The 23,746-nt window shown below is 53.7% G+C and overlaps 8 protein-coding genes across 8 annotated transcripts; 5 read left to right on the forward strand and 3 right to left on the reverse strand.

Annotated features, from left to right (window-relative positions):
* Positions 1–122: 122 nt before the first annotated feature.
* On the reverse strand, positions 123–1,497 carry J4E84_005588 (uncharacterized protein; the record flags this gene model as incomplete). The annotated part of the gene is made up of 4 exons (XM_049388184.1): positions 123–666; positions 720–1,080; positions 1,135–1,267; positions 1,336–1,497. 4 exons carry the CDS (start codon positions 1,495–1,497, stop codon positions 123–125), a joined length of 1,200 nt encoding a protein of 399 aa, XP_049244424.1.
* A 2,348-nt stretch (positions 1,498–3,845) lies between these two features.
* On the forward strand, positions 3,846–5,743 carry J4E84_005589 (uncharacterized protein; the record flags this gene model as incomplete). Its single annotated transcript, XM_049388185.1, has 2 exons — positions 3,846–4,005; positions 4,059–5,743. The coding sequence occupies 2 exons, from the start codon at positions 3,846–3,848 to the stop codon at positions 5,741–5,743; spliced, it is 1,845 nt and encodes a 614-aa protein (XP_049244425.1).
* A 3,156-nt stretch (positions 5,744–8,899) lies between these two features.
* J4E84_005590 (uncharacterized protein) lies at positions 8,900–9,848 on the forward strand (the record flags this gene model as incomplete). Its single annotated transcript, XM_049388186.1, has 3 exons — positions 8,900–9,170; positions 9,234–9,648; positions 9,704–9,848. The coding sequence occupies 3 exons, from the start codon at positions 8,900–8,902 to the stop codon at positions 9,846–9,848; spliced, it is 831 nt and encodes a 276-aa protein (XP_049244426.1).
* Positions 9,849–10,293: 445 nt separating this feature from the next.
* J4E84_005591 (uncharacterized protein) lies at positions 10,294–15,612 on the reverse strand (the record flags this gene model as incomplete). The annotated part of the gene is made up of 3 exons (XM_049388187.1): positions 10,294–11,258; positions 11,305–12,726; positions 12,777–15,612. The coding sequence occupies 3 exons, from the start codon at positions 15,610–15,612 to the stop codon at positions 10,294–10,296; spliced, it is 5,223 nt and encodes a 1,740-aa protein (XP_049244427.1).
* A 1,229-nt stretch (positions 15,613–16,841) lies between these two features.
* On the forward strand, positions 16,842–18,658 carry J4E84_005592 (uncharacterized protein; the record flags this gene model as incomplete). The annotated part of the gene is made up of 2 exons (XM_049388188.1): positions 16,842–17,337; positions 17,517–18,658. The coding sequence occupies 2 exons, from the start codon at positions 16,842–16,844 to the stop codon at positions 18,656–18,658; spliced, it is 1,638 nt and encodes a 545-aa protein (XP_049244428.1).
* Positions 18,659–19,017: 359 nt separating this feature from the next.
* J4E84_005593 (uncharacterized protein) lies at positions 19,018–20,405 on the forward strand (the record flags this gene model as incomplete). Its single annotated transcript, XM_049388189.1, has 2 exons — positions 19,018–19,298; positions 19,349–20,405. 2 exons carry the CDS (start codon positions 19,018–19,020, stop codon positions 20,403–20,405), a joined length of 1,338 nt encoding a protein of 445 aa, XP_049244429.1.
* A 565-nt stretch (positions 20,406–20,970) lies between these two features.
* On the forward strand, positions 20,971–22,093 carry J4E84_005594 (uncharacterized protein; the record flags this gene model as incomplete). Its single annotated transcript, XM_049388190.1, has 2 exons — positions 20,971–21,092; positions 21,214–22,093. 2 exons carry the CDS (start codon positions 20,971–20,973, stop codon positions 22,091–22,093), a joined length of 1,002 nt encoding a protein of 333 aa, XP_049244430.1.
* Positions 22,094–22,279: 186 nt separating this feature from the next.
* On the reverse strand, positions 22,280–23,345 carry J4E84_005595 (uncharacterized protein; the record flags this gene model as incomplete). The annotated part of the gene is made up of 2 exons (XM_049388191.1): positions 22,280–22,283; positions 22,327–23,345. The coding sequence occupies 2 exons, from the start codon at positions 23,343–23,345 to the stop codon at positions 22,280–22,282; spliced, it is 1,023 nt and encodes a 340-aa protein (XP_049244431.1).
* Between the last annotated feature and the right edge of the window lie 401 nt (positions 23,346–23,746).

Consider the following 23,746-nt stretch of genomic DNA (forward strand, 5'->3'; position numbering starts at 1 on the left):
TCGTTTCATGTGAATAAAAAGTACCTGGGTATCCAACTATCGAGCGGCTCAGCCTCCTTCCTACTGGCCTAGACTAAAGATGCAAACGAAATCCTGACTTTCGGCCGTTAAGAACATTCCCATTACCGAGACCGGCGCGGTCCTTCCCCATTCTCCAAGTGTGGACTTGCCCAGTCGATTTCAGGGTTATACATCTTGGGGCTCCCCCCACTCTTGGAGTTGGAACTACTCCCTGCCTCTCCGACATCATTAGTCACAGTGACTTGTACGTCTGTGCTCTTCATGATACCAGACCCTTTTTGGTCGTCTTCAAGGATGGCCCGATCGCTCTCGTCGTCGCCGTCAAGGATGCTCTCGCCAGGTAGCCTAGAGTGATAGGCTTTGCTGCCTTGGAAGTTCTTCATGTGGATGCTGTTTCCTTGTGCGACGCTAGAGTTCCCATAGCCGTAGTGTGGCGTTTTGCCCGAGCCCGTCAACGTCGAGGGCATAAACTTCTTGAAAAGATGATCGAATGCTTTGCGGAGCGGAGGAAGGGATGCGATGAGGATGCCGATGGACAGTTCGGAGCTGGACCAGATGGTGAGGTTTACGCCGTCCCACGTTGGATCTTGCGTCTTGGTGATGGCCTTGAGTTCGATAGTCTTGAAAATTGAGCATATCGTGGCACTATGAGACGTCAGTGGCGGCTCACTCACATGGACTACAGGGGTGTTACTTACGGGATACTCAGCAGGAAAACGATCCTGATACCCAGTTGAGTTCGACTGTTCAACTGGACGCGCGAAAGGTAGATCAGAGGCGCAGCCATATACACTACGTCGGTGATGATGTTGCTGATACCCTGGGTATAGGATAGTGCGAGTGTGCCCTTTGCCCAGCAATGGCTCTCCCCGGTAAACCCGAAGTTCCAATTCCGTTCCAGGGGTGTGCATCCGAATAGCGTCAAGACTGGTGCGAGGAAGTTGAAGGCGGTGACCATCAAGATCGAGAGCCAAACAATAACTTGGTACAATCTGGAGAAGTTCAAGACAAGAAGCCAAGCGCAAATGGACCATTTCAGAAAGGCAACGGCAATGATGTCTGACAGTCATCCGTTAGTAATGGAAAAACAGGAACGTGAAGTCGTAAACTCACTGACGATCTGTGTGATCCAAAGGTGATAGCTGTATGTTCTGAGATTCGGAAAGACCGTCGGGTCCATGATGTGGCGCCCGAGGCCATTGTTGACAACGACCTGGTTGAGGGATGTCGCTGTGATGTTGAGAGCCTGATGGACTCGTGTCAGCGACGAATACCACACAGTCGGGACGATCTTCGGGCTGGGGGAAGACTCACAGTGGCTATGATCAACAGGTAATCACAGGCAATGAACTTGCGTGATCGCAGTCCGTACACGACTCTCCATACCAAGAAAGCGGTACTAATCACCGTTAACGTCCAAACCGGGATGAGGATCTTCAAGCGTTGGTCCGGCCATTCTTGTGTACCTGCGTCCATGATGCACTGCAGCGGGGTCGTTCGAGGTGCAATGGCATGGATCGCAAAAGTCACAATCGGTGAACAAGAGGAAAAAGCAAACAGCCACTCAATGATCGGGAGTGCCCCGGGGTTTTCAAGTATATCCCTTCGCGCCACTCATCTCTTGCGTCGGCCGTTCTGGTTCGAGACGGGCGAAGCGAAAGCTAAACAGCACGGTCGCGGGTGACGGGAGAAGGCCGCCAGATCGATCACAGAAGGTGCACTCGCTCGAGACCAACTTTCGAAACAATCCAACACGGGGATATCTAGCTGTACATCCTAGGGTGACGGCCGCCGAGCTGATCTGGCAGTGATGCCGCATAAATTGAGGCCCCACATGCTGCGTATTTAACCCATTGTCACCCAATGAGAACGGCATCCAGGGTGGGCGGGATACCATGATTCAAGCGTACACTTTAGAAGTACAACCGAACAGGTCACACCATGTAGAGTTGCGAATGTGGCTATGTGTGCGCATGAGAACTTTTGCATAGGACGATGCATCTTGTAGATCTTGTTGCAGATCTCAGGCCCGCCTATCATGGTCGCAACGCTGGTGGAACACTGGAAGGGTGCATTAAACCGACGGTCAAAGAGCGAACGTGCGATCTTGCATCGTCTCACGGTGCTCGGGGTCGCCGCATGGACGTTGCGCAATCTTTCGTCTATCGCACCATGAGATGGGAATGGTGGAAGAGGTGGTAGCGAGTGCCAGGCCAAACAGCGCTAGAAGTGCTAGTGCGGTTAGCGCATGAGCTAAATGCAGGGCGAATTCTCCGCATACTCGAACTCACCGGTAGAGCGAACCGAAGCCACCTTTCACGGCACTAGCTGCCTGAGATCTTCTTCTCTTTCTAGCGCTCTACCTAGTGACAAAAAGAACATTCCATTATGTGCGCTGCGACATCGCCTTCCCTATCGTCGACCTGCCAAGTGTCGCAATGTCATGTCAACGTGCAGCTGAGCCCAAAGAGAAGATACATCACACTCCTTCCTCGGGCTCTTCTCGTTGGCCCGCATGTGTGGGCCGATGTACAGCGGCAATCGGGCCTAAGACTCAATCTACAGGGAAGAACGCAGAATATTGAGCTGAAGGGGGCCGGGTCTTTACTTTTCCGCGGGCCGCCTGACTCAGTATCCTGACGCAACTCCAGCCGCGCAGAGGGAGTCCATGGTGCGCCCATGAGATTATGTCTTCCGATATTCACGTTGCGTCTGAGTTTCGACTACGACAACGTGGACATCGCCGCGCTGACATTTCTCACCATGGACGAAGACACCATAAAGCTATCGATACGGCAGAAGGGAAAGCAACGATACGCGGATCGGAAGCTTAGCCGTATGTTTCCTGCAAGCGAGGTGGCCATCGATCCCAAATCGCGTCCACTCTCCGAAATCATGGTACCTGGTTCCCCGAGATGGTCTCAGATGGCGAATCAAGGATCGAGGTCTCCTGGTGGCCTTATTACACTGCATATCCCGCAGCAATGTACCTGCCGTGTTCCAGAGGAGCGGCATCCTTTGCTGCAGTCCTTTGCAAAATCTCCGAAGCCACAATGCGTTCTTAGAAAGTGCCGACCCCAGGTTTTTAACATGTACGCCGCTGCCGTTGCCAGAGCTGTAGCTTGAACTCAATCACATGCTGGTCTGGGGCCGAGGACATCTGTCCATGTCTTGTCTCCCGTCCAAAAGTGGGGCCTCCATCCGGCAAGAACACCCTGAATCGCTAACTCGGTCCTTCTGTACGATGCGCTCACGACAACGAGCCGCAGAGATTTTCATTGGCCCACATCAACATCAGACCACCGAACGTACCTCGCTTCCATGTTCACTGCGGCTGCGGCTGGCCGGTCATGAGCCTGATCTCTCTGGTGGAAGAACGTTAGCACCCCGGCCCCGGACCGCAACGGAGCCCACAAGTCCCTGATGTTCACCGGGAGTCAGGGAGTTGTAATTGCACGATCCCTATGCGGCCTGTTTATAGGTTCAGATTACTGAACCCCTACCAGAAGGATTAACGTCCGCATTCTAGAACGAATCTGTACATGGCAACCGCCAGCGCCGCGCCATGGCATACAAACAATTTACCAGACTATCGTTCGCCCTCGCGGTATTAGTGGGTCGATCAATTCCTGGATGAATTCGGTAAGATAACACCGCAATGTAGGCCTTCCCACGTGGCGAACATGTTCTCGACCAATGCGAGCAGCGAGTAAGTACTTTGTTCGGTCCGTATAAAGCATCTAGTGGCTGCACACCCTCACAGGTTCATTGCAGCGCGCATCCAAATTTACTTTCGTTTAAACTTAATACTTTGGACCTTCAAGATGCCTGTATTCTCTAGGTTAGCCGTTGCTGTTCAGCTCTTTGCTGTAATCCTGTCGCCAGTTCTTGGTGCCGCCGCTAAGCCCCAGTATGACTATGTCATTGTCGGAGGCGGTGTCACTGGATTGATTGTTGCCAACCGCATCACTGAGGACAAGAGCAGTATGTGTTTCAGCCCCAGACTTTGTCGAAGACTTCACTAACATCAGCCCCAGAGACTGTCCTTGTCGTTGAAGCGGGCGACAACGTCGATACCGATGCAACCAAGATCCCATACAAGGCCAATGACTTGACCTCTGCGGCTGGTTTGATCTGGGAGAACATCAACTCCCTACCCGAGCCAGCTATCGGCAACACATCGTACCAGGTTGTTGTTGCCAAGGTCCTCGGTGGTGGATCTGTCATCAATGGCATGGTCTATGACCGCGGCTCAGCTGCCGACTACGATGCGTGGGAGGCTCTCGGCAACAAAGGATGGGGTTGGAAGGGAATGGAAGAGGCCTTCATCAAGGGTACCACTTTCCAACCTCCCACTCCCGATGTTGTCAAAGACTTTAACATCACTTGGGATGAGTCGACCTACGGTAACGGACCGTTGACCGTCTCAATCACATCCAACCAATATGAGGATATCAAGGACTACTGGGCGGCGTGGAAGGCCACTGGTATCTACATCCCAGAGGATGGAAACGCCGGCGAAGCCTACGGTCCTTCTTGGTACGCCAACACCATGGATGCGACCACTGGACGCCGCGCACACGCTCGCTACGCGTACTACGACCCCATCCAGACTCGTGCCAACCTCCACATCCTCACAGGCACCACCGCCGACAAGATCATCTTTGACAACAAGAAGAAGCCGCTCATGGCTACTGGCATTGAGGTTACCGACAAGACTGGAAAGACTTCCACCTTCTACGCTAAGAAAGAGGTCGTCCTGGCTGCGGGCGCTATCCAGACACCTAAGCTCCTCCAGCTCAGTGGTATTGGCCCCAAGTCTGTCCTGAAGGCTGCCGGTATCGACATCAAGGTTGAGCTCGATGCTGTAGGCTCCAACTTCCAGGACCACCCCTACGCCACCGTTGTCTTCAACACCACTTCCAACTACTTCCCCAACCAGAACTCGCTGATGACCAACGCGACATTCAACGCTTCCGCTTGGGAGCAGTACGTTGAGCACAAAACTGGTCCTTACACCTATGCCCGCGGTAACGCCCTGGCTTTCATCTCCCTGCCTGACATTACCAAGGACTTCAAGTCTCTCATCAGCACCCTTAACGGCCAGACCGCCACCGACTACCTTCCTAGCATCTACAAGAACAGCAAGAAGCTCGCCAAGGGCTTTGCTAAGCAGCGTGCAGTCATTGCTGACATCTTCGGCCGCAAGGATGCCGCCGTGGCCGAGTTCCCTGTTCCCGCGGACGGCTCATACGGTCTTGTCGGTGTCGAGAAGCCCCTGTCGCGTGGTACCGTCTACATCGACGCCAAGAACCCCAATGGCCCTCCCAACGTCGTCTACAACGCCTTTGTCAACCCCATCGACCGTATGGTCATGGCCGCTGGTATGCGATTCTTCCGCACCGTGTGGGCCCGCCCCGAGCTCGCTAGCCACAAGATCTCCGAGACCGTCCCGGGTGCTCAATACACCTCCGACAAGGAGATTTACGATGCCCTGCTTGCTCAGTCGATGTTGTCCCCTACTCTCGCTCACCCATCTGGCTCTTGCCCGATGATGCCCGAGAAGGACGGTGGCTGTGTCAGCGACAAGTTGATGGTTTACGGCACACAACATCTGTCTATCATTGACGCTTCTATCATCCCTATCATCCCGTCTTGCCATCTCCAGGCTACCATGTACGGTATTGGTGAGAAGGCTGCTGAGATTATCAAATCCAGGTAGAGCGTGGTGATAGATTAAACTTCATTCTTGTATATAATTAGTTACTTTAATGTATCCAGCGACTACATCAGCCATGAGCGCATGAAAAGTCGCATGGTTCAAGATTGCTTTGAGAACTACATACCTCCGCTCACCTTCTTTTGATGCCACCAAACTCAGTGAATACCTCCAGGCCCCACTGAGATCTTGGGGTCCCGGGCTAGATAATATTGAAGGAAGTAATGAGGAGCTCTGTTTGATTCGACGGCGCGTACCAATGCTTCGGTGACTGCCTGCAAACAAGCTTCCGCTCGTTGAACGCGTGAGTGGGTCGTCGGCCCCACTAGTGCCCCTCCATCCCACGGTTGCGTCACTACATTCCCAAAAGTTCAGGCTGCGCACAACTACGCGCGACTGCTACATTACCTCCGCCGCAATCACAACTTCCAGTTTCAAATCTACGTATCCGTCGGGCTACACTATAATGAAGTTACTCAAGAGTCAAATCGAACAGAAAACGGGCGCGGGATTCGTCATCCTGCTGCCTGAGGAGCCAGAGGATATGGTAGGTGCTCCACAGTGTTGGACTTCGTTCGGGCTCCATTATACTGACATTCGCAGTGGCACGCGTACAACCTAATACAAGAAAACGACCAAATACGCGCCAAGGCAGTTCGCCGAGTTTCGAAGACATCTGACGCCGGCTCAACGTCCTCGCAACGAATCGCTCTAGACCTCACGATCGCAGTAACCTCGACCGATTTCGATATTGGCTCCGGACAACTCCATGTGTCTGGGCGCGTAGCAAAAGAGAATGAGCACGTAAAGTTAGGGCAACATCACACACTGGATTTGGAGCTAAATCGCAAATTTACCATCGAAAAGGCCGACGGTTGGGATAGTGTCGCGTTGGAACAACTGAAGGAGGCATGCGACGCGTCGAAACGAGCGGAACTATGGGCTGTTGTACTGGGAGAGGGTACCGCGAACATATGCATGATCACTGAGCATCAGACGATACTACGACAAAAGATCGAGGTCTCAGTACCCAGAAAGAGGAGAGGTGGCGTAGACGGGCACAGCAAAGGCATGGACAGATTCTTCTCAACGACGCTTTCGACGCTACTACGGCAAATCGACCTGCCGAATGCCTCCAGCACACCCCAAGGCAAGACCCTCCCGCTTCTCCTCGCCAGTCCAGGCTTCGTAGCGTCGGCGTTTCTACAATACATCAAGGAGGAAGCGACACGGACGACCAACAAGCCGCTCATGGCCCTCATACCCACGATAATCATCGCGCATTCGTCATCGGCGCACGTACACTCACTCAATGAGGTCCTCTCGTCGCCGGCGATAACGAACAAGCTGTCCGACACGAAATTCGCGCGCGAAACGGCATTAATGGACAAGTTCAACACGCTCATGCGACAAGATGACGGTCGGGCGTGGTACGGCCCGCGCGAGGTCGAGCGCGCTGTCGCCAAAGGCGCAGTTGGGCGCGGTGGTGGAGTATTAATGATCAACAACGCCCTGTTTCGCGCGCAAGATGTGAAAGAGAGGAGACGATGGGTGAAGCTAGTCGACCAAGTGCGGGATGTGGAGGGTGGCGAGGTCAGGGTGCTCAGCTCATTACACGAGAGCGGGAAGCGGCTTGAGGGTCTCGGGAACGTTGCGGCCATTCTCACCTATCCACTCGAAGACCTGGATGAGGACGACGGGGACGAAACGGGCGGCATGGACGGTGAAGACGGCGAAATGATAATATAGGCTGGAGGATACATGGTCTGCCAGAGTTCGACTTACACTCCGGATATTTTGCGGATACCTCCAGGCTCTATCAGGCTACGAAGGCATAATTATACCCATCACGATTACGTCCGCACGTATCTACCAGATCTCTGACGAGTGATGTTCATGGTTGTGGACAAGGCGGTAAGATTGCCATGGTCCTTGCGCTACTAGCCCGTGTGAAACCTGTTGCACGCTGACCCAGCCCCCTCTAGTGCCCTGCCTGAGCAAAAAGAGAGCAGCCTTTTTACAGTCCCTGCCTTTTGCTATCGCTGTGGTTCGAACAGGCCGGACTTTGGATGTTCTCATCTCACAGTATTTCCAAAAAAAAATGGTAGCTTCTCTTTGATTGAGCGTGTCATCCTTAGTGCAGGGGCCATGCTAATCTTCTCTGTATCGTTTCAAATTGACCAAATGCCCGAAGGCGAAGAAGAGTCTATTTTGTGATTCTATATAGTCGCGCGACGCTGAAAAGTCGCGTTTGGGCGAGTTTGGACATGGGACGGTGAAGTGGCGGGAACTGGCTCGTGCGCGATTCGCAAAACGTGGAACATGGACTCAGGGGTCTCTAGGCTGCGATCAGACACGTGCAGTGACGTCGTCTGGAACTTCACAATGTTGGAATGCATAGTATTGGTGGGATGCGATACTACAATATAGGAGCGGTTCTCATAAGATAATCGCATGCGGTCACAATGAAACTGCCCTGTGGTCAAATCGAAAACAATATCGCCGCTCCGAAAATAGATTGCTAACTCCATCAACAGAGACGACGAAAAATGCCCTTCTACTTATATCAGAACGCACTTCCCCTTCATCTGTGCAGGCATATGGGTATGCTGTGACGACAAAGTATCGATCGGGCTTAGAGAAAGTGGTCGTAATATACCCTGGAGTATACACTGCGTTCTGCTTTGGCCGGCCAAAAGGCGCAAAAACCGCGATACCTCCTGGGTAGGCCTTTGCCCGGTTGTGGATCTGGAGATGCTTCTTTGTAGGTATCTTGGTGAGAGCGTAGGATCAGAAATATTGGGCAAGATGCGAAATTCAGAGCTGCATTCCAAGGTTGATTCCTAAGACGAAGAAATTTTCGCGTTCAGATATTCTGATGGTGGTGCTGTGGCTTGCCCGAAGGAGGGCGGCCCGTGAAAGCTGAAGCTGACCTTGGTATTCGTAGCTATGGTACTGACGGTGGCTGAAGTTCAGTGAGTTGTGACATCAGTGTCTCGATATAGGCATCAAGGCTTAGTTATTTTGACGCGTGCGGCAGGTAAAGGCGTGAGTCCAAGGTGAGAGACTGCGGCATGCGTGATCTCCAACCTTTCTGGCCTATATAAACCTCGCTCCCACTTCATCTGTTCCCTAACCTTGACAACCTCCCACAACAATATGATGCTGCTCACGAGGCCTCAAGAGCCAGAAGCACTCTTCATCTGCGACCCAGGCGACGTATTCAGCGCTTTAAGCCTCAACCATATCCTACCCTTCACCAGTTGCAATATACAGTTCACAAGCGCCCATCAGTTCTACCAGTGCGCGAAAGCGGCGCTCTTTGTGGACCAAGAAAGCGTCAATCTCATCATGGCGACCACAGACCCGAAGGAGCTCAAGAGGCTGGGAAGCTTGGTGAAGTCATACGAGCATGATATCTGGAGGAAGAGTAAGACCATGCTTCCAACCAAAAAACAGTGCATACGGAGTTACGCTCGCTAATCTGAAGTAGAATCACTTGGTGCCTGGGTGAGGGCCTTCCAACAAATAGTCAAGACATCGAAAAATGCGAAAGGATTCAGGAACCTGCTTTTGGCCACCGGAGAACGCAAGATCACCTACATACCTAGTATCGACAACACATTGACAGTCGGTCTCTTTCACGACATTCCCAACCAACAGCATGGACATGTTTCTGATTACAGCACGGTCGGAGAGGCGCTTGAGGAGGTCCGGTCAGCACTCGTGCGACGGTCCGAGCTCGAGGCGGCCAAGGCGCAAGAGCAACAGCAAGGGATGGAGCAAGAGCAGGAGCAGAAGTCAGATTCTGCAAAACAGGACAAGAACCTCTCTAGCAACAAGCGGAAGGCAGGTTCAAAGGAGCTGCGGCAATACGAAAAGAGGGCAGACAAGAGGGCGAAGCAACAGTAAGTCATCGCGAAAACTGGTTTTTGGCTATACGCATACTGATTTGGCCCTAAGAAATTCGATCTCCAAGGCGACACAGACCGAATGGCCTACCAACACTGGACAAATCCTCGATGAGGGATTGCCTGAAAACTGGTGGGTTCCCAAGTCAGCACGCACAAAGCGGTACGGTCGGGTAACGGAACATATGCGCAGATAGGTCGCAGCATTGTCGCCAAATGGACGGGGTAATAAGTTCGAGGCCAGTAGCTCAAGGCTTGAGAGCTCGATACCGATAAAACTTCCTCGTGCTTTGTCATGGATGCATGGTCATGACTGTAATATTAGTGGCGATTTCGTAGTTCAAAATTATGAATCCGATATCACAAGCATTGAGCAAACCAATGGGTACACTCTCAGTACAAATTATGTAAGATGCATTTATGCTAGGATATGTATGTATCATTCCAAAAGAAGAAAGAGAAAGAGAAGAGAAGAAGAAGCGTCAAGCGACGAACGATATCATCATGGTCGTAACCAACAAAAAGAGAAAACACCGATCCCCCGACCATCCATAAAATGCAGAAACAACAAGCAGGAAAAGAAAAAGGTATAACAGGGTACCCCATTTTTCACCATCAAACACCGCCGTTGCATGCATGCCGTTACTCATCCCGATAGAACTTCTTGAAGATCAAATGCAAAAACAGATTAACGTTGACTCTGGCGACACCGTCGCCGGCAGCCGCGCCACCCCGAGCACCTTCGCCGAAGAGATTCATAAATTGGTGGTTGTCGAATTGCGCTTGGAGGAGGCCGTCCAGAGGCACCTCGGCGAAAGCACCGGGGATCATCATGGAGCCCTGGGAACCTTGGATCTCGAAGATACCTGTTTGGTTGCTGGAGATGGTAATGTCCATGCGGTCCCATTGTCGCTCGTGGTATCCAGACCAGGAGATGAGGATGCCCTTCTCGGCCAGGTTGCGGGCGGAGTATTTGAAGGAGCCGAAGCGGTACTCGCGACCGCTGTTCTTGAGTTCACGCTGGTGGTTGTATTGGCGGGTGAAGGGGAGGAGGAACTTCTTCTTGCCCTTCTTCGATTGCAGCGTTACCATGGCTTGTTCGATGTAGTCGTTGTAGGACTTGAGTTGCGACTCTAGGAAATGTGCCTTCTCGTCGAGTGCGGCCAATGTAGTGCGTACTCCCTCTAATTCCTTGGCGCGTTGGATACGTCTTCGGTGCTTGGTGCGGATGTCGACCGCGATGGCGTTGAGTAGGTCTTGGTAGTTGTTGGTGTGCGAGATGCGGCCTGCGCGTTGGAGTTGTACCATGTTCTCCAGACAGTATTGCTTGAGTGTGGGGTAGTCAAGATCAAGTACAGAGTTAGAGCCCATATCCTGCGTGTAAGTTGAGGCGGCAGAGGATCGGACTACGTTGCTCTGTTTCCGCGAACGATCTTTCCGCTGCGCGATGATCTCTTCGCGGACGAGAGCGTCCCAGCGGTTCTCGTCATCGGGGGTAACCGGCTTGCACATGATCTCAGTGAGGTTGGCGCCGGTTTGGATGCGGATGATGTACAGTACGTAGCGCTTGGTCTCCATGAAGAGGGATTTGATTGCAGAGTCGGGGTCTAGAAAAGTCAGTAAGTGGGAACTGCAAGTGGAGGAAGAACTTACCCTCTTGCTCATGGTACTTGGGGTTCAGGGTCAATGTGATTTCGCTGGAGCTGACGTGCAGAAGCTCGTTCTCGTTGTTCTTGGCGCTACCGAGCTCACGGACAATCTCACGGAGTGGATCGTCTTGAGAGGGGCATAAACTTGGTAGATCTTCGATGACGAGGTTGTGAATGGCGAATACGTCTGCGAGCTTGATGTAGAGTGTTGGCTTGGTTCTTGCAAACAAGTCGTTGAACTCGTCAATCTCGAACTGAGCTTCGGCGGCACGGACGTTGATCATGTTCGACCAGATGTCTTGTAGGCGATCGATGGCTTCGGTGATGTAGCTGTTAAGAGGCTGCAGGTAAAGATCGTCTCCACCAAACAGCTTCCCGCCGGCAATCTGACTGAGGACCTTGGCAACAGCTCCAAGGTTTCTGTTCATCACTGGCGACAGGCCACGATCCACCACACCCCAGTGCTGAGGTTGCAATAGAGCAGGCTGAATGTAAGCCTTCCATACCCAGTAGCCGGTGATTTGTAGAAGCTGCTCTTGCGCCTCGTAGGGGAACTTCAAGCGTAGTTCTTCGAACATCTGCTGTGCGATGTATCTCACACCATATGGCATCCGGTGGAGTACCTCTTCGAACATCGTAAAGTACTGGTCAGCAACATCGCGAAGATCTTGCAGGTTGTGAATGAAAGTACCACGTGTCTCGGGGTCCTTGAGTGCTACATCTCGCGAGACATTCGGGTCGCGACGACTACTTTGGCCAGTACGGAGCTCCTCGTTGTTGATGGCGGAACGATAGATTTGCATCGGGTCGCTCTCCAGGTCCAGGTGCTCATTCTCAATGATATTCTCACGAATGACAGTTCCAAGAACATCTTTGAGGAACTTTCGGTCGCGCGGTGACCGGACGTAGTTGGCGAACAATTTGGACCAGAAGAAGTTGCCACGAAGGTACTCATGGAGGTTCGCACAGCCCTCAATCTCCTCCTTTAGCGATCTTGTGAGCAGCTTCAACAGCCAATACTCTTCTCTGCGTTTTTGGGCCAAACCAAACATACTCATGGTCAGCTGCTCGATGCGCTTGATGTCACCCTCCGCGAGATTTTGTTCACGAACGCGCCTGAAGAGTCTCGCCATGTACTGAGGCTGCGTCTGCAGAACAAAGAAAAGCTCCTGATACTGCTCCAGCTTCCGGCGCGAGTTCTTGTTGAGCGCTTTGAGATCGAAGGGGTCCTTTGACGAGATGTCCTTGCTGCTGAGCAGTGTGCCGACGTTGCCGCCGAAGTGCTTCTGGTGCTTGACGACCTCGTCAAGGGTGATCTTGTTCTTCACGAGAAGCGCGATCTTGATGTCCAGTTGATCGACGTACTGCTCGGCGAGCTCGTTCTGGCGCACATGCTGTACTACAGTCTTACGAAGACGCTCGAATTCTGGCATTCCGTTAGTAAGACATGACTATAGTAATCAAAGAGCGACCTACCAATCTCCTCATCAAAGTCGATGTCGTTGTCGTTAAGAAGATGCACAAAGTTCTTGACAGTCGACACTGGAGGGTTTGTGCCACTGGTCAAGCTCTTGTAGGCTTCACCTTGTTGACGACCACGGATGAAGCTCTGCACTTTGATGACCTTCTCCATATTCTCCTTGTAGAACTGCTGCTTCTCTGCAAACTTCTGGCGGATGATCAAACCGCGCGCCAGGGTCTGAAGCTCGACAATCGCATCTTCGTGCTCTTCCACTTGACCAAGCTGCATACCGATTTGCATCCTGAGCAGCATACCACGTGCCACGGCTTGAAGATCGACGGTTTCGGGCTCTTGAGCATTGAGCTCGCAAAGAGTCTCGTAGGTCCGTTGGCGTTGCATGAAGCCTCGGCAAGCCGATTGGAGGTCTAGAATGGTGGGTTCTTGCGCCTGAAGTGCCTTGAGATCAGAAAAGTGCTTCTGTCGCGAAAGGAAACCGCGAATGTGTGACTGAAGCGAAAGAACGTTGTCTTCTTGATCGTGCAGAAGCGTGAGGATCTCAGTGATCTCTGCACGCATGGTGCCACCCCTTGCGACAGCTTGTAAATCGGTGATCTGAGGTACTTCGGCTTGAAGCGCCTCGTGGATCTGCCTGACAGAGTTTCTCAAGACATTGGCGCGAACTTGGGACTGAAGACCAGACCAATTGACATTCGTGCTTACCAGCTTCTTCTGCATTGCGGCGTCCTTCTTCCTAGCAAGAAGACCTCGGGCAGTTGACTGCAACATTGTGATCATAGATTCGTGTTGACGAAGACCTTCCTGGTCGGCACGCAGTGACTGGCGGACACGCATTGCTCTTGCGACGGCTTGGAGTTGCGCGACCTCAGGTTCATTCTGTTGTAGCTCAGCCCATTCCCGATCGACTTGCTGGCGTAGAAGAGCTCCACGAATCATAGCCTGCACATGCATAACGGATGGTTCGGTATCGCGGGTTTGTTCGTATCGGTCGGACACACGTAGTCGTTCCAGCGCTCCTCGGATGGCTGCTTGGAATTGCCGTATGCCGTGTTCGTGTCGCTCGATCTTCGATTTGGTGTACTGAACTTGCGCTCTGGCCTTGCGCCCACGGAACAGGTTCTGCACCTTCAAGACCTGGGCCTCATTGGCGTGCCAGAACTGTTCTTCACCCTGAAGCCTCGACCGAACCAGGAAGCCTCTCGCTGCACCTTGCAGAGTAACTGCGAAACGGCGCATGTCCATGCGGTAGGTGGAGATTTGTCGAGCCCAGTCACCACGGATGCGTGCCTGCAAGTCTACGATGAGGTGCTCATGATCCCAGAGCTCCTGCATCACCATCCCGAGGCGAATTCGAACGAGAGCACCGCGCATCTGAGCCTGGAGATCTAGTATGATGTCCTCGTTCTCTCCAAGCTCGCGGTCAATGCGGTCTTCCTCAGATTCCACTGGTTCTGGTTCTGGCTCCGGTTCCGGCTCGACTTGGAAGTTGGCTTGCATGCCTGAGAAGTTGGGCATACTAACCCCAGACTTGTCCAGACCTTTTTGTGTAGCCTCCAACTCGTGGTCCTCGAACTGGAGTTTACCGACTAGATTGCCAATTCGGAAGTCGACAATGCCTTTTCGGAACAGAAGCCATGAGAGCGCATGAATGCAGTAGATGACCTTGGGCACGTTCTTCTTCTCGTAGAGATCGACCAGTTCGAAGCGGAAGAGATCGGGGAGTTCGACTTCGGACAGGAACTTGAAGAAGTGCGCGTAGTTGTTAGAGTGCCGGTACTGTAGCTTCGGGTCGCGAAATATGCGCAGCGGTTGTCCTTTGATGGACTGAACAATCTCTGCTAGTGTTATGCCGTTTCGCAGTGCCTCCTCCAGTTCAACAACAGGCGGGAGGTCCGTCTCGATGATGTCTTCCATCCACTCCTTAGCTTCTCCGATATGACAGAGGTATTCGTAGGCCTGCAAGAACTGGCGCTGTTGGTCCATCCAATTCCGACTTGACCACGTGGACGCCGTCTTTTGTGGTGTTTCTAGCCGCTGCAACCTTCTCCGTCCGTTGAGACCCACGACCTGCTGCTCCGGGGACTTGATGGCGAAGTCCTCATCGCTTCCAGCCTCGGCGAACTTTGATAGAGTTCGTAGATGCCCCGTGGATGACTTCTGGAAGCTCTTAAGTTCCGGACGTTCCAGATGAGTCGACAGCGGTCGGGACGAGTGATCGCGGGTGGGCGCGCGTACGGAGTCGTTTCGCGATACTGCTAGCGATAGCGGGCGCGGTTTGGCTGTCGGCGAGGTGGAGCCATCGTATGGGGCGTAGAGGTTTTCGACACTATGTGATCGCAGGTGACTGGAGCTTCGGGTCGGGCTAGCACTCGCGGGGCGCAGGAGCTTCTCTGGCGATGGCGGATTCGAGAATGTTGCGGGGCGTAGGAGCTTTTCGGGCGATGGCGGGTAGACGGGCGTCGTCGGTCGCATGTACTTGTCAGGTGACGACGGGCTCTGCTTCTCGGGCGAGGGCGGGTTCGAAGGTGCCTGCTGCAGCGGTCGCAGCGCTTTCCGCATGCTCATAAACGTGTCTGAAGGGTCTGTCTCGCCCGAGCCAAAGTAGTCCTCTGTGCGCGGGCGCGAGAGGGCAGTCGCCTCGCTCAGCCCGCGCCGGTGCGACAGCGAGCCGAAGCCGCTGGAGGCATTGCTCGACTGCGTGCTGGAGCGGCTCGGCGGGTACTGGTTCGAGTGGTTGGAGGAGCCATTGGATGCGGTCGATGTCTGGCGGAGCGGGGAGGGCGATGTTGCCGAGTGGCCTGGTCTCGAGCGTGGGGCAGTCAGGTAACTCATGGCGAGCGCGACAGTCGAGGGCGTTACTGCGACCCAGTCCTACACCGCATGCGTCGTACAGGACAAAGGAAGATGGTGATGGCGTTGGCGTCGGGGCTCAAGAGACCGTCATGGAGGCCCGCGATAATTACAAGAGATATGGATGCGCCTGCCGCCGAAAACAAAAATCGCGAAGGAGATCAAGCGACAGTCTAAAGCCCTGCGACCAAGCGCGCACTTTTACTCTGCACGGGCGAAGAGGAATGGGAATCGGGAAAGGGAAATTGGGTATAGTAGATGAAAGGCAGCGGCGTTGAAACTGGAAGCGGACGTGTGGTGTCCAAGCTTTTGCGGATGTTTACTCAGGCTGCGAGGGCTTGCCGGCCTGTTGTCGCGCCAACCACCCCAAGAAACCCATCTCCAGCCGCGAAAATCATCCATCCCGACTCCCGTCACACGGACCGGGAATCCCTCAAAACAACATCCTAGTGCTGCATCACTGTTGCATCTACCGTGTTTGTTGCTGCTGGATCGCCGTGTCTGGACGAGCCGACCACTTCACTTCACCAACATGTCCCATCCATCGACCATCCCGGAAACCCATGTACGCGTCGCGGCCATGATGCCTGGATTGCAGGGCGACAAGGACATCGGCGCCATCAACGGCGACAGCCTTACTACAGCTCGCACGGTGAGCTATCGCGTCCTGAACCTGAACCTTAGCCTAGCGCACCCCTTGGACGCGTCCAATTATCGACTCGTCGACCTGTCACTATAAGGGAGCTCCCAGCCGGTACCGTGCAAGTCCAAACGTCGCGCCCACCACGTGAGTGTGCTAGCAAGGTAAGAATGAAATGCACTAGATGCTATTGCTAATGAGAACGTCGTACCTTACCAAAAGACTGACGACTGCGACTATTGTTGACATGTCCAGCATATGTTGATATGTGTCTTTCGCGCATACAGTGTACAGCATTGTACGTCGACTGCAGTACTGCCTGCACATCGTGCCCCCTTCGGACGCGTCGTCGTCGCGCTAAAAGGCGGGGTCACCTGAAGCACGCGGCTTGGCGAAGGAGCCCACAGAAATTCTTTCCGCGCCGCCAGTTTCTTCCAACTTTTTTCTTCTTGGGAAAGCCCTCAACTTTCCCCGGCCAGAGTCTTTTGCTGAGCACGACGGCCTGTTTCCTTCCGTGATACCCCTCTTTCCCTTCTCAAGTCCCCGAGAAGTTTCTTTTCTACCACCCATCATGCCCATCTCCAACGGTGACGCCATGACCAACACGGCCGCCGACGCCTTGGACTACACCAAGGCTCTTGAGATCCTCAAGAACGAGTACCCCGAGCGCGATGGCATCGACATCAAGACGCTCATCGACTCCAAGAAGAACGGCGGTCTCACATACAATGACTTCCTCATGCTTCCTGGCTACATTGGCTTCCCTGCCGCCGAGGTCGCCCTCGACACCCCAATTACAAAGCGCATTTCCCTCAAGACGCCCTTCGTCTCCTCGCCCATGGACACTGTCACCGAGCACAACATGGCCATCCACATTGCTCTTCTTGGAGGTCTTGGTGTGATCCACCACAACTGCTCCCAGGATGACCAGGCCGAGATGGTCCGCAAGGTCAAGCGCTTCGAGAACGGCTTCATCCTGGACCCCGTCGTTATCTCTCCCAACACCACTGTCGGAGAGGCCAAGGCACTGAAGGAGAGGTGGGGCTTCGGTGGTTTCCCAGTCACTGGTAAGTCAGACTCTACACTCTTATCCCCGTGTTTGCTTTATGATGATTACCTTTTCAATTTAACTTTCGTTCATCCGCAACGATTCCGTCGTACTGTGGAGAAAATGTATCTGAAATGCCTCACAAACGCTACGCTTTGTCAATTTTGGCGAGATGCATTCGCTGACAGTTGACTATAGAGAACGGCACCCTCCGCTCCAAGCTCGTCGGTATCATTACCCCCCGAGACATCCAATTCCACGACAAGCTGGACGACCCGGTCACCGCAGTCATGTCCACGGACCTCGTAACCGCCCGCCACGGTGTTGAGCTCAAGGAGGCCAACGATATCCTGAACAAGTCCAAGAAGGGAAAGCTTCCCATCGTGGATGAGAGCTTCAACCTGATTGCGCTCCTGTCTCGCTCCGACTTGATGAAGAACCTCAACTTCCCGCTTGCGTCCAAGCTCCCACACTCCAAGCAGCTGATCGCCGCGGCTGCCATCGGCACCCGACCTGAGGACAAGATTCGTCTGCAGAAGCTCGTCGATGCCGGTCTCGACATCGTCATCCTCGACAGCAGTCAGGGAAACAGCATGTACCAGATCGAGATGATCAAGTACATCAAGGAGAAGTACTCTCAGCTCGACGTGATTGGCGGAAACGTCGTCACTCGCGAGCAGGCTGCTGGTCTCATCGCCGCTGGTGTAGACGGTCTCCGTATCGGCATGGGTAGCGGAAGTGCTTGCATTACACAAGAAGTCATGGCTGTCGGAAGACCACAGGCCACTTCGGTGTACAATGTCACCTCTTTCGCATCGCGCTTCGGCGTGCCTTGCATTGCGGATGGTGGTATCCAGAACGTAGGACACATCGTCAAGGGTCTTGCCATGGGTGCATCAGCCGTCATGATGGGAGGTCTCCTCGCCGGTACCACTGAGTCTCCTGGTGAGTACTTTGTCAGCCGCGATGGTCAGCTCGTCAAAGCCTACCGTGGTATGGGCAGTATCGCCGCCATGGAGGACAAGAAGGCTGGTGCTGGCGCTGCCGACTCTAAGGCCAGTAACGCTGGTACCGCGCGCTACTTCTCCGAGGGTGACCGCGTGCTGGTTGCCCAAGGTGTGTCTGGATCCGTCCAGGACCGTGGCTCGATCACCAAGTTCGTGCCCTACCTCATGGCTGGTGTTCAGCACTCGCTGCAGGACATTGGTATCAAGAGTCTTACCGAGCTTCACGAGGGTGTTGCCAACGGCACCGTCAGGTTCGAGTTGCGCACTGCTAGCGCACAGGCTGAGGGTAACGTGCACGGTCTGCACAGCTTCGACAAGAAGCTCTACTCATAGACGATTGAAGATGATATACGGAATGCATTGGGAGGGCGTTAGTGGGTGGTTGGCTGGGTTGCTAGGTTCCCTCATTAGACATGCGACACGAAGACGATTTATGTTCTTATTTTGGAGCAATGGATAGGCCAAAAGCAATGATACCACGAACTATGTTTATTTACGATCAAACTCAAGAAATGTCTTCTGTTGAGTGACGCGAAGCGCTGCCGGAGTTCAGTCGGTGTGCCGACTCTTGGGCACCCTGTCACTGCTCGAGCTACCTCCTAACCTCGGCAGCTCCCCGCGCATCAACACCAACCACATGCAAGCCATCATGACGCGCCGACCGCCATTGTCGGCTCCCTTTGTCGCCGGATATGCCAAAGCTGAGTTCCACTGCTCTCCTCCTGGCTAAAGGTAGATCGACTGCGGTACGCTCCTATCGCTCTGCACGCCCCGTCGCCGCAAGCTCATCGTTCTCGATATTGCAGGCGAAGCTCGGTGCGCGATCGTCAGCGTCACTACGAACTGCTTCCTATCCGAAGCCTGCTCAACTCTCCAAGACCGGCTTCCAAAAGCGCAGCATGTCTTCGCCCGCAGATCACAAGCCGTCGAAGCAGGCGTCAAAGGCACCACAGGTTCCACGGCCTAGCTCGAGGTATGCGATTACCACGATATCTATCGATATCGAAATGCTAACACGTATAGCGTCCTGCTCATTTCCCCTACAAACCAGGTCCTGCTCCTCCACCGCGTATCGAAAGCCTCTAGTTTCGCATCGGCCCATGTCTTCCCCGGCGGCGCCCTCTCCAAAACCCACGACGGCGAGATCCCCGACGAAGACCACCCAGGAAGACATCAAGATGGCCCCGCGTATCGCATGGCAGCCGTACGGGAGACATTCGAGGAATGCGGCATCCTACTCGCCAAGAGCAAAAAGACAGGGAAGCTATTCACCGAGATAAGCGACGAAGAACGAGAGCAAGGCCGAAGAGATGTACACGGTGGAAAAGTCAAGTTTGGAGACTTGTTGGAGAAATGGGGTGCAGTTCCCGATACCCAAGCCCTGATTCCGTTTACTCGCTGGGTAACGCCTCCCAACGTGCCTAAGCGCTTCACCACGCAAATGTACATCTACTTCTTGCCCCTTGGCTCCGTATCGCCGACGAAACACGCTGCGCCCAAGGGTACACCGCCGTCTTCGGGACTGGGAGAGGAGGACGAGATTGTCATACCCAAACCTACACACGATGGTGGTATTGAGCACACCGCTGCCCGCTTCCTGCCACCCAACAAATGGATCGACCTGGCGCGGCAAAACAGGATTATCCTATTCCCACCACAGTTCTTGCTTACCTTGCTGCTGGCTCCGTACCTAGCATCAAGTGTCACATCACCCTCTTCGCCCACACCTAGTCTGGCGGAGCTACAACTCGAGCGCGAGAAATGTCTTGACTTCCTGCAAAAGCCGCGCATGTACGACGGGAAGCCTGAGGTGTCTTTTGCTGAAGCTTGCATATCTCCACTTGCTCTGGGAAAAGGAGAGTACGGGCAGGCTGGGCAAGATGGGGTTGGCGGCGTAGATAAGAACACTGCTGTTTTGGTGCTTGATCGGCCGGGAAAAGAGGTTGAAAGCCAGGGACAGGGGAGAGCGGGACTCAGGGAATGGGTTGTTACAACGAAGTTTAAGAAGGAAGGGCCACGGGATGTGGATGTTCGGAGGAGGGAGGAGGTGTTGCGGAACAAGATACAGGGGAAGCTATAGGTTGGCTATAGAATGGATAGCTTGCTCGATCCTAGGCTTCGGGTCGATTCCTGGGCGTCGAGCGAGCTTGAGATTTCATCTGTGTCTTCCTCACTATTTACCTGCGCAGTTTGTTACACGCCAGGGTATAGTACAATACGTTACGTGCGTAGAGTAGATGCAAGAGGGGTTGCCAGTCCGTGATTAATGATATCGGAGGAATCCCAGGTGCCCAGCTTCCGATCATCCCATCCGGCCAATCTCGGCTATGCACCAAAAGCGAATACCGAAAAGTCGCATCATCGACGTCGCCAACAACCTCCAGGGCTAGATCTACTCCACCCAGCACACTAAACTCCACATTCGTCATTATTAATGCCAGCTCCACATATTCGCGTCTGTGATGTCGGACGACGGACGGTGGAATGTTCAGGATCATGTTGTTTGGATATAAAAATACTTGGGAGCCCCGCCTCATTTTGGGGGGTACCTTTGCCTACATAACTTGACGGCACATTGTACCCTTTGACTATCTTAATTTATCTACGCATTTTGAAGAGAACCTGTAAAGGAAAGAGTTATCACGATGAAGGAAGCACAAGTAGCAAAAGACCTTTCGGTCACCATCAAGGATGTCGCTGTCCCCGAGCCACAAGCCAACCAGGTCGTCATCAAGGTGGTCTATTCGGGCAGTAACCCCAAAGACTGGTATGTCTACTTCCCGGTTCCCGTTACTACCCAAGTACTTGCACGATACAATGTCCACGTGACCTACCTCTCACTCTAATATCTCTCCTTTCAATCGATCCTCCGTTAACACATCCTCCAGGAAGATCCCCGCCTACGACATGAAACCCAACTTCAACACCGGTGACGACATCGCCGGCTACGTCCACAGCGTCGGCGCCAACGTATACGAGTTCAAGCCCGGAGACCGCGTCGCTTCCTTCCATGAGATGATGACACCGGGTGGTTCCTTCGCCGAGTACGCAGTAGGCTGGGCCCACACCACCTTCCACATCCCATCATCTGTTTCATTTGAGCAAGCCGCTACGCTACCCCTCGCCGCCATGACAGCAGCCATCGGACTGCACCAACGCATGGGTCTGCCCGACCCGTGGACTCCGGCGCAAGAACCCACACCGCTTGTTGTGTACGGTGGTGCGAGTGCAGTGGGCGCTTACGCGATTAAACTAGCATCGCGCGCAAACATCCATCCCATCATCGCCGTAGCAGGAAAAGGAGAGAAGTTCGTCGAAGGACTCATCGACCGCTCAAAGGGCGACACGATTGTCGATTACCGAAAGGGGGATGACGCGGTCGTCAAGGGCATCAAAGATGCGCTCAAGGGACAGAAACTGCAGTACGCATATGATGCCGTGTCGGAACACAACTCCTACACAAACATCGTGCAGGTGCTAGAGCCCACGGGCAAGCTCACGCTTGTTCTGCCCGGTAAGACGTACGAAGGTATTCCCGAGACTGTGCAGCAGACTCAGACGATGGTGGGCTCGGCGCACAAGGAAGATGCGGATTATGCGTTCATCATGTTCCGCTATATGGCAAGGGGCTTGGCGGAAGGCTGGTTTAAGCCGCATCCGCATGAGGTTATTCCTGGTGGTCTGCAGGGAGTCGAGACGGGTATGAAGAACCTGAGGGATGGCAAGGCGAGTGGAGTCAAGTATGTGTTTAAGATTGGGGATGAGTAGGAGAAGTTGTAGGGAAAACTCTATAGTAACCACGCAACGGACACCAACCAAAGTTCTCCCACAAGACCTCGCCGTCTTCTCTCTTGTAGCAGGTCATGCTGAACACTGGTTTTGCATCGCTTCCAGACCATAGCTCTTTCTGCACGCCGCTCCAATCTTGCTCCATGATGCTCGACAACGAGCTCCTCACCTGGAGCGTCGCGATCTGGGCCTGGTTCTGATCCAATTGAAACCTTGCTCGGATGATGTCGCGGACTTCTGCGCGGGTTGTTGTCGGCTTGATCGTTATCGGGAGTTCAGTTATGATGTTGTCGGTCAGCCCGGTTTCTGTTAAGAACTCCATGAGCTCTCGTTGCTTAGGTAAACGCGACGTTGTCTTCCAATATACCAGGACCTCCAGGTCCGGCTTGGGCGCCTCGGATGCACTTGCGACTTGATCTGGAACTGGAGCAGTCTCTTGTGTGGCTTCCGTTGCCCGCATCCAATGCGGGAGATTGGCATCGACGAAATGGACCTCGGCGTCCCAATTCCCAGTCCCGAACCTTGTGTTCCATACCGTAGGGCTCAAAGACCGGTTTAGATACATCAGGACATTGAAGACGCGACTGTACGGTTCTAGGTCGCTCTCACCATACTCGGTGTGCGGGCCGAAGCTCTTCACACTTACGTTCGATCGGTCAAACTCGGGTACTTCCTTTCCTGTCAGGGCCTTGAACGCACTTATGGCTCTGTTCTCCTGCTCTTGGTCGAACGGTCGTTGCCCAGAAGCAGCCTGCTCAATCTGCCTTCGCATCTGTGCGCATGCTAGAGCCATTCGTTGACAGGCGTGAATATCGTCGTTCTGCACTGGGTATACGTCGATGGGGCTTGCCTCCGACTCCATTTTCTCCTTACAGTCACGGATGTATTCTAGGACGTGGTTTTGGCGCACTTGGATCTTTCCGCGGTCGGTGAAAGCATTGACGTAGCTGTTCAGCACTAGACTGGACAAGACGAACTTCCGAAACTCGTCCCTGCGGCCGAACATGGCGTAGGAGCCGACCTGGCCTTCGACCCTGTGGACTTTGATGAACTCTTTCGGTTCTTTCCCAGGAGTGAGAACTTTTCCGTTGCCATCGTCCTTGCGGTTCCGAGCAATCTTTACCCTCTTGGCTTGCTTGCTAGAGCTTGTGCCCTTGGGAGTCGTGATCTTCTTCTTAGCGGCGGCGGCGGGGCGGCGCGTGCTCTTTGGGATTACCGGCTTCGGTGGCATGTTGGCTATGTTGGTGTCAGTGGGCTGAACGATAAGAACCGGTTTTGGCTTACCTGTCGATGTTGTCGGCGCAGCGAGCTTCGTATGGGACAACCCTTGGAAGTCTCCAGTCGGTGGTGATCGTGGCTTTATTGCCAGACGGATGGGCTCTTGAGAGTGGGAGACGTTGGATAGCACGGTCGATGCTCGACTTAGTGATGCTAGCGGACCCAGCGCTAGGGTAGAGGTGAAGGAGAGTGTCCGACGGGCTCTGCAGAACGAACGGCACGTCACCTAGACTTACTTGCGCTCGAGGAAAGCAAATCAGAGTGGCAGTAAATAGAAAGTAGCAGGGCTGAGGAGATTGGTGTAGGTGATGGAGTTTGGCTCGGTTGCTGTGGTCGATGTCGTCCTCTATCACC

Source organism: Alternaria hordeiaustralica (assembly GCF_023758085.1).
Source record: "Alternaria hordeiaustralica strain BMP 2776 chromosome Unknown scaffold_9, whole genome shotgun sequence".
Taxonomy (NCBI): domain Eukaryota; kingdom Fungi; phylum Ascomycota; class Dothideomycetes; order Pleosporales; family Pleosporaceae; genus Alternaria; species Alternaria hordeiaustralica.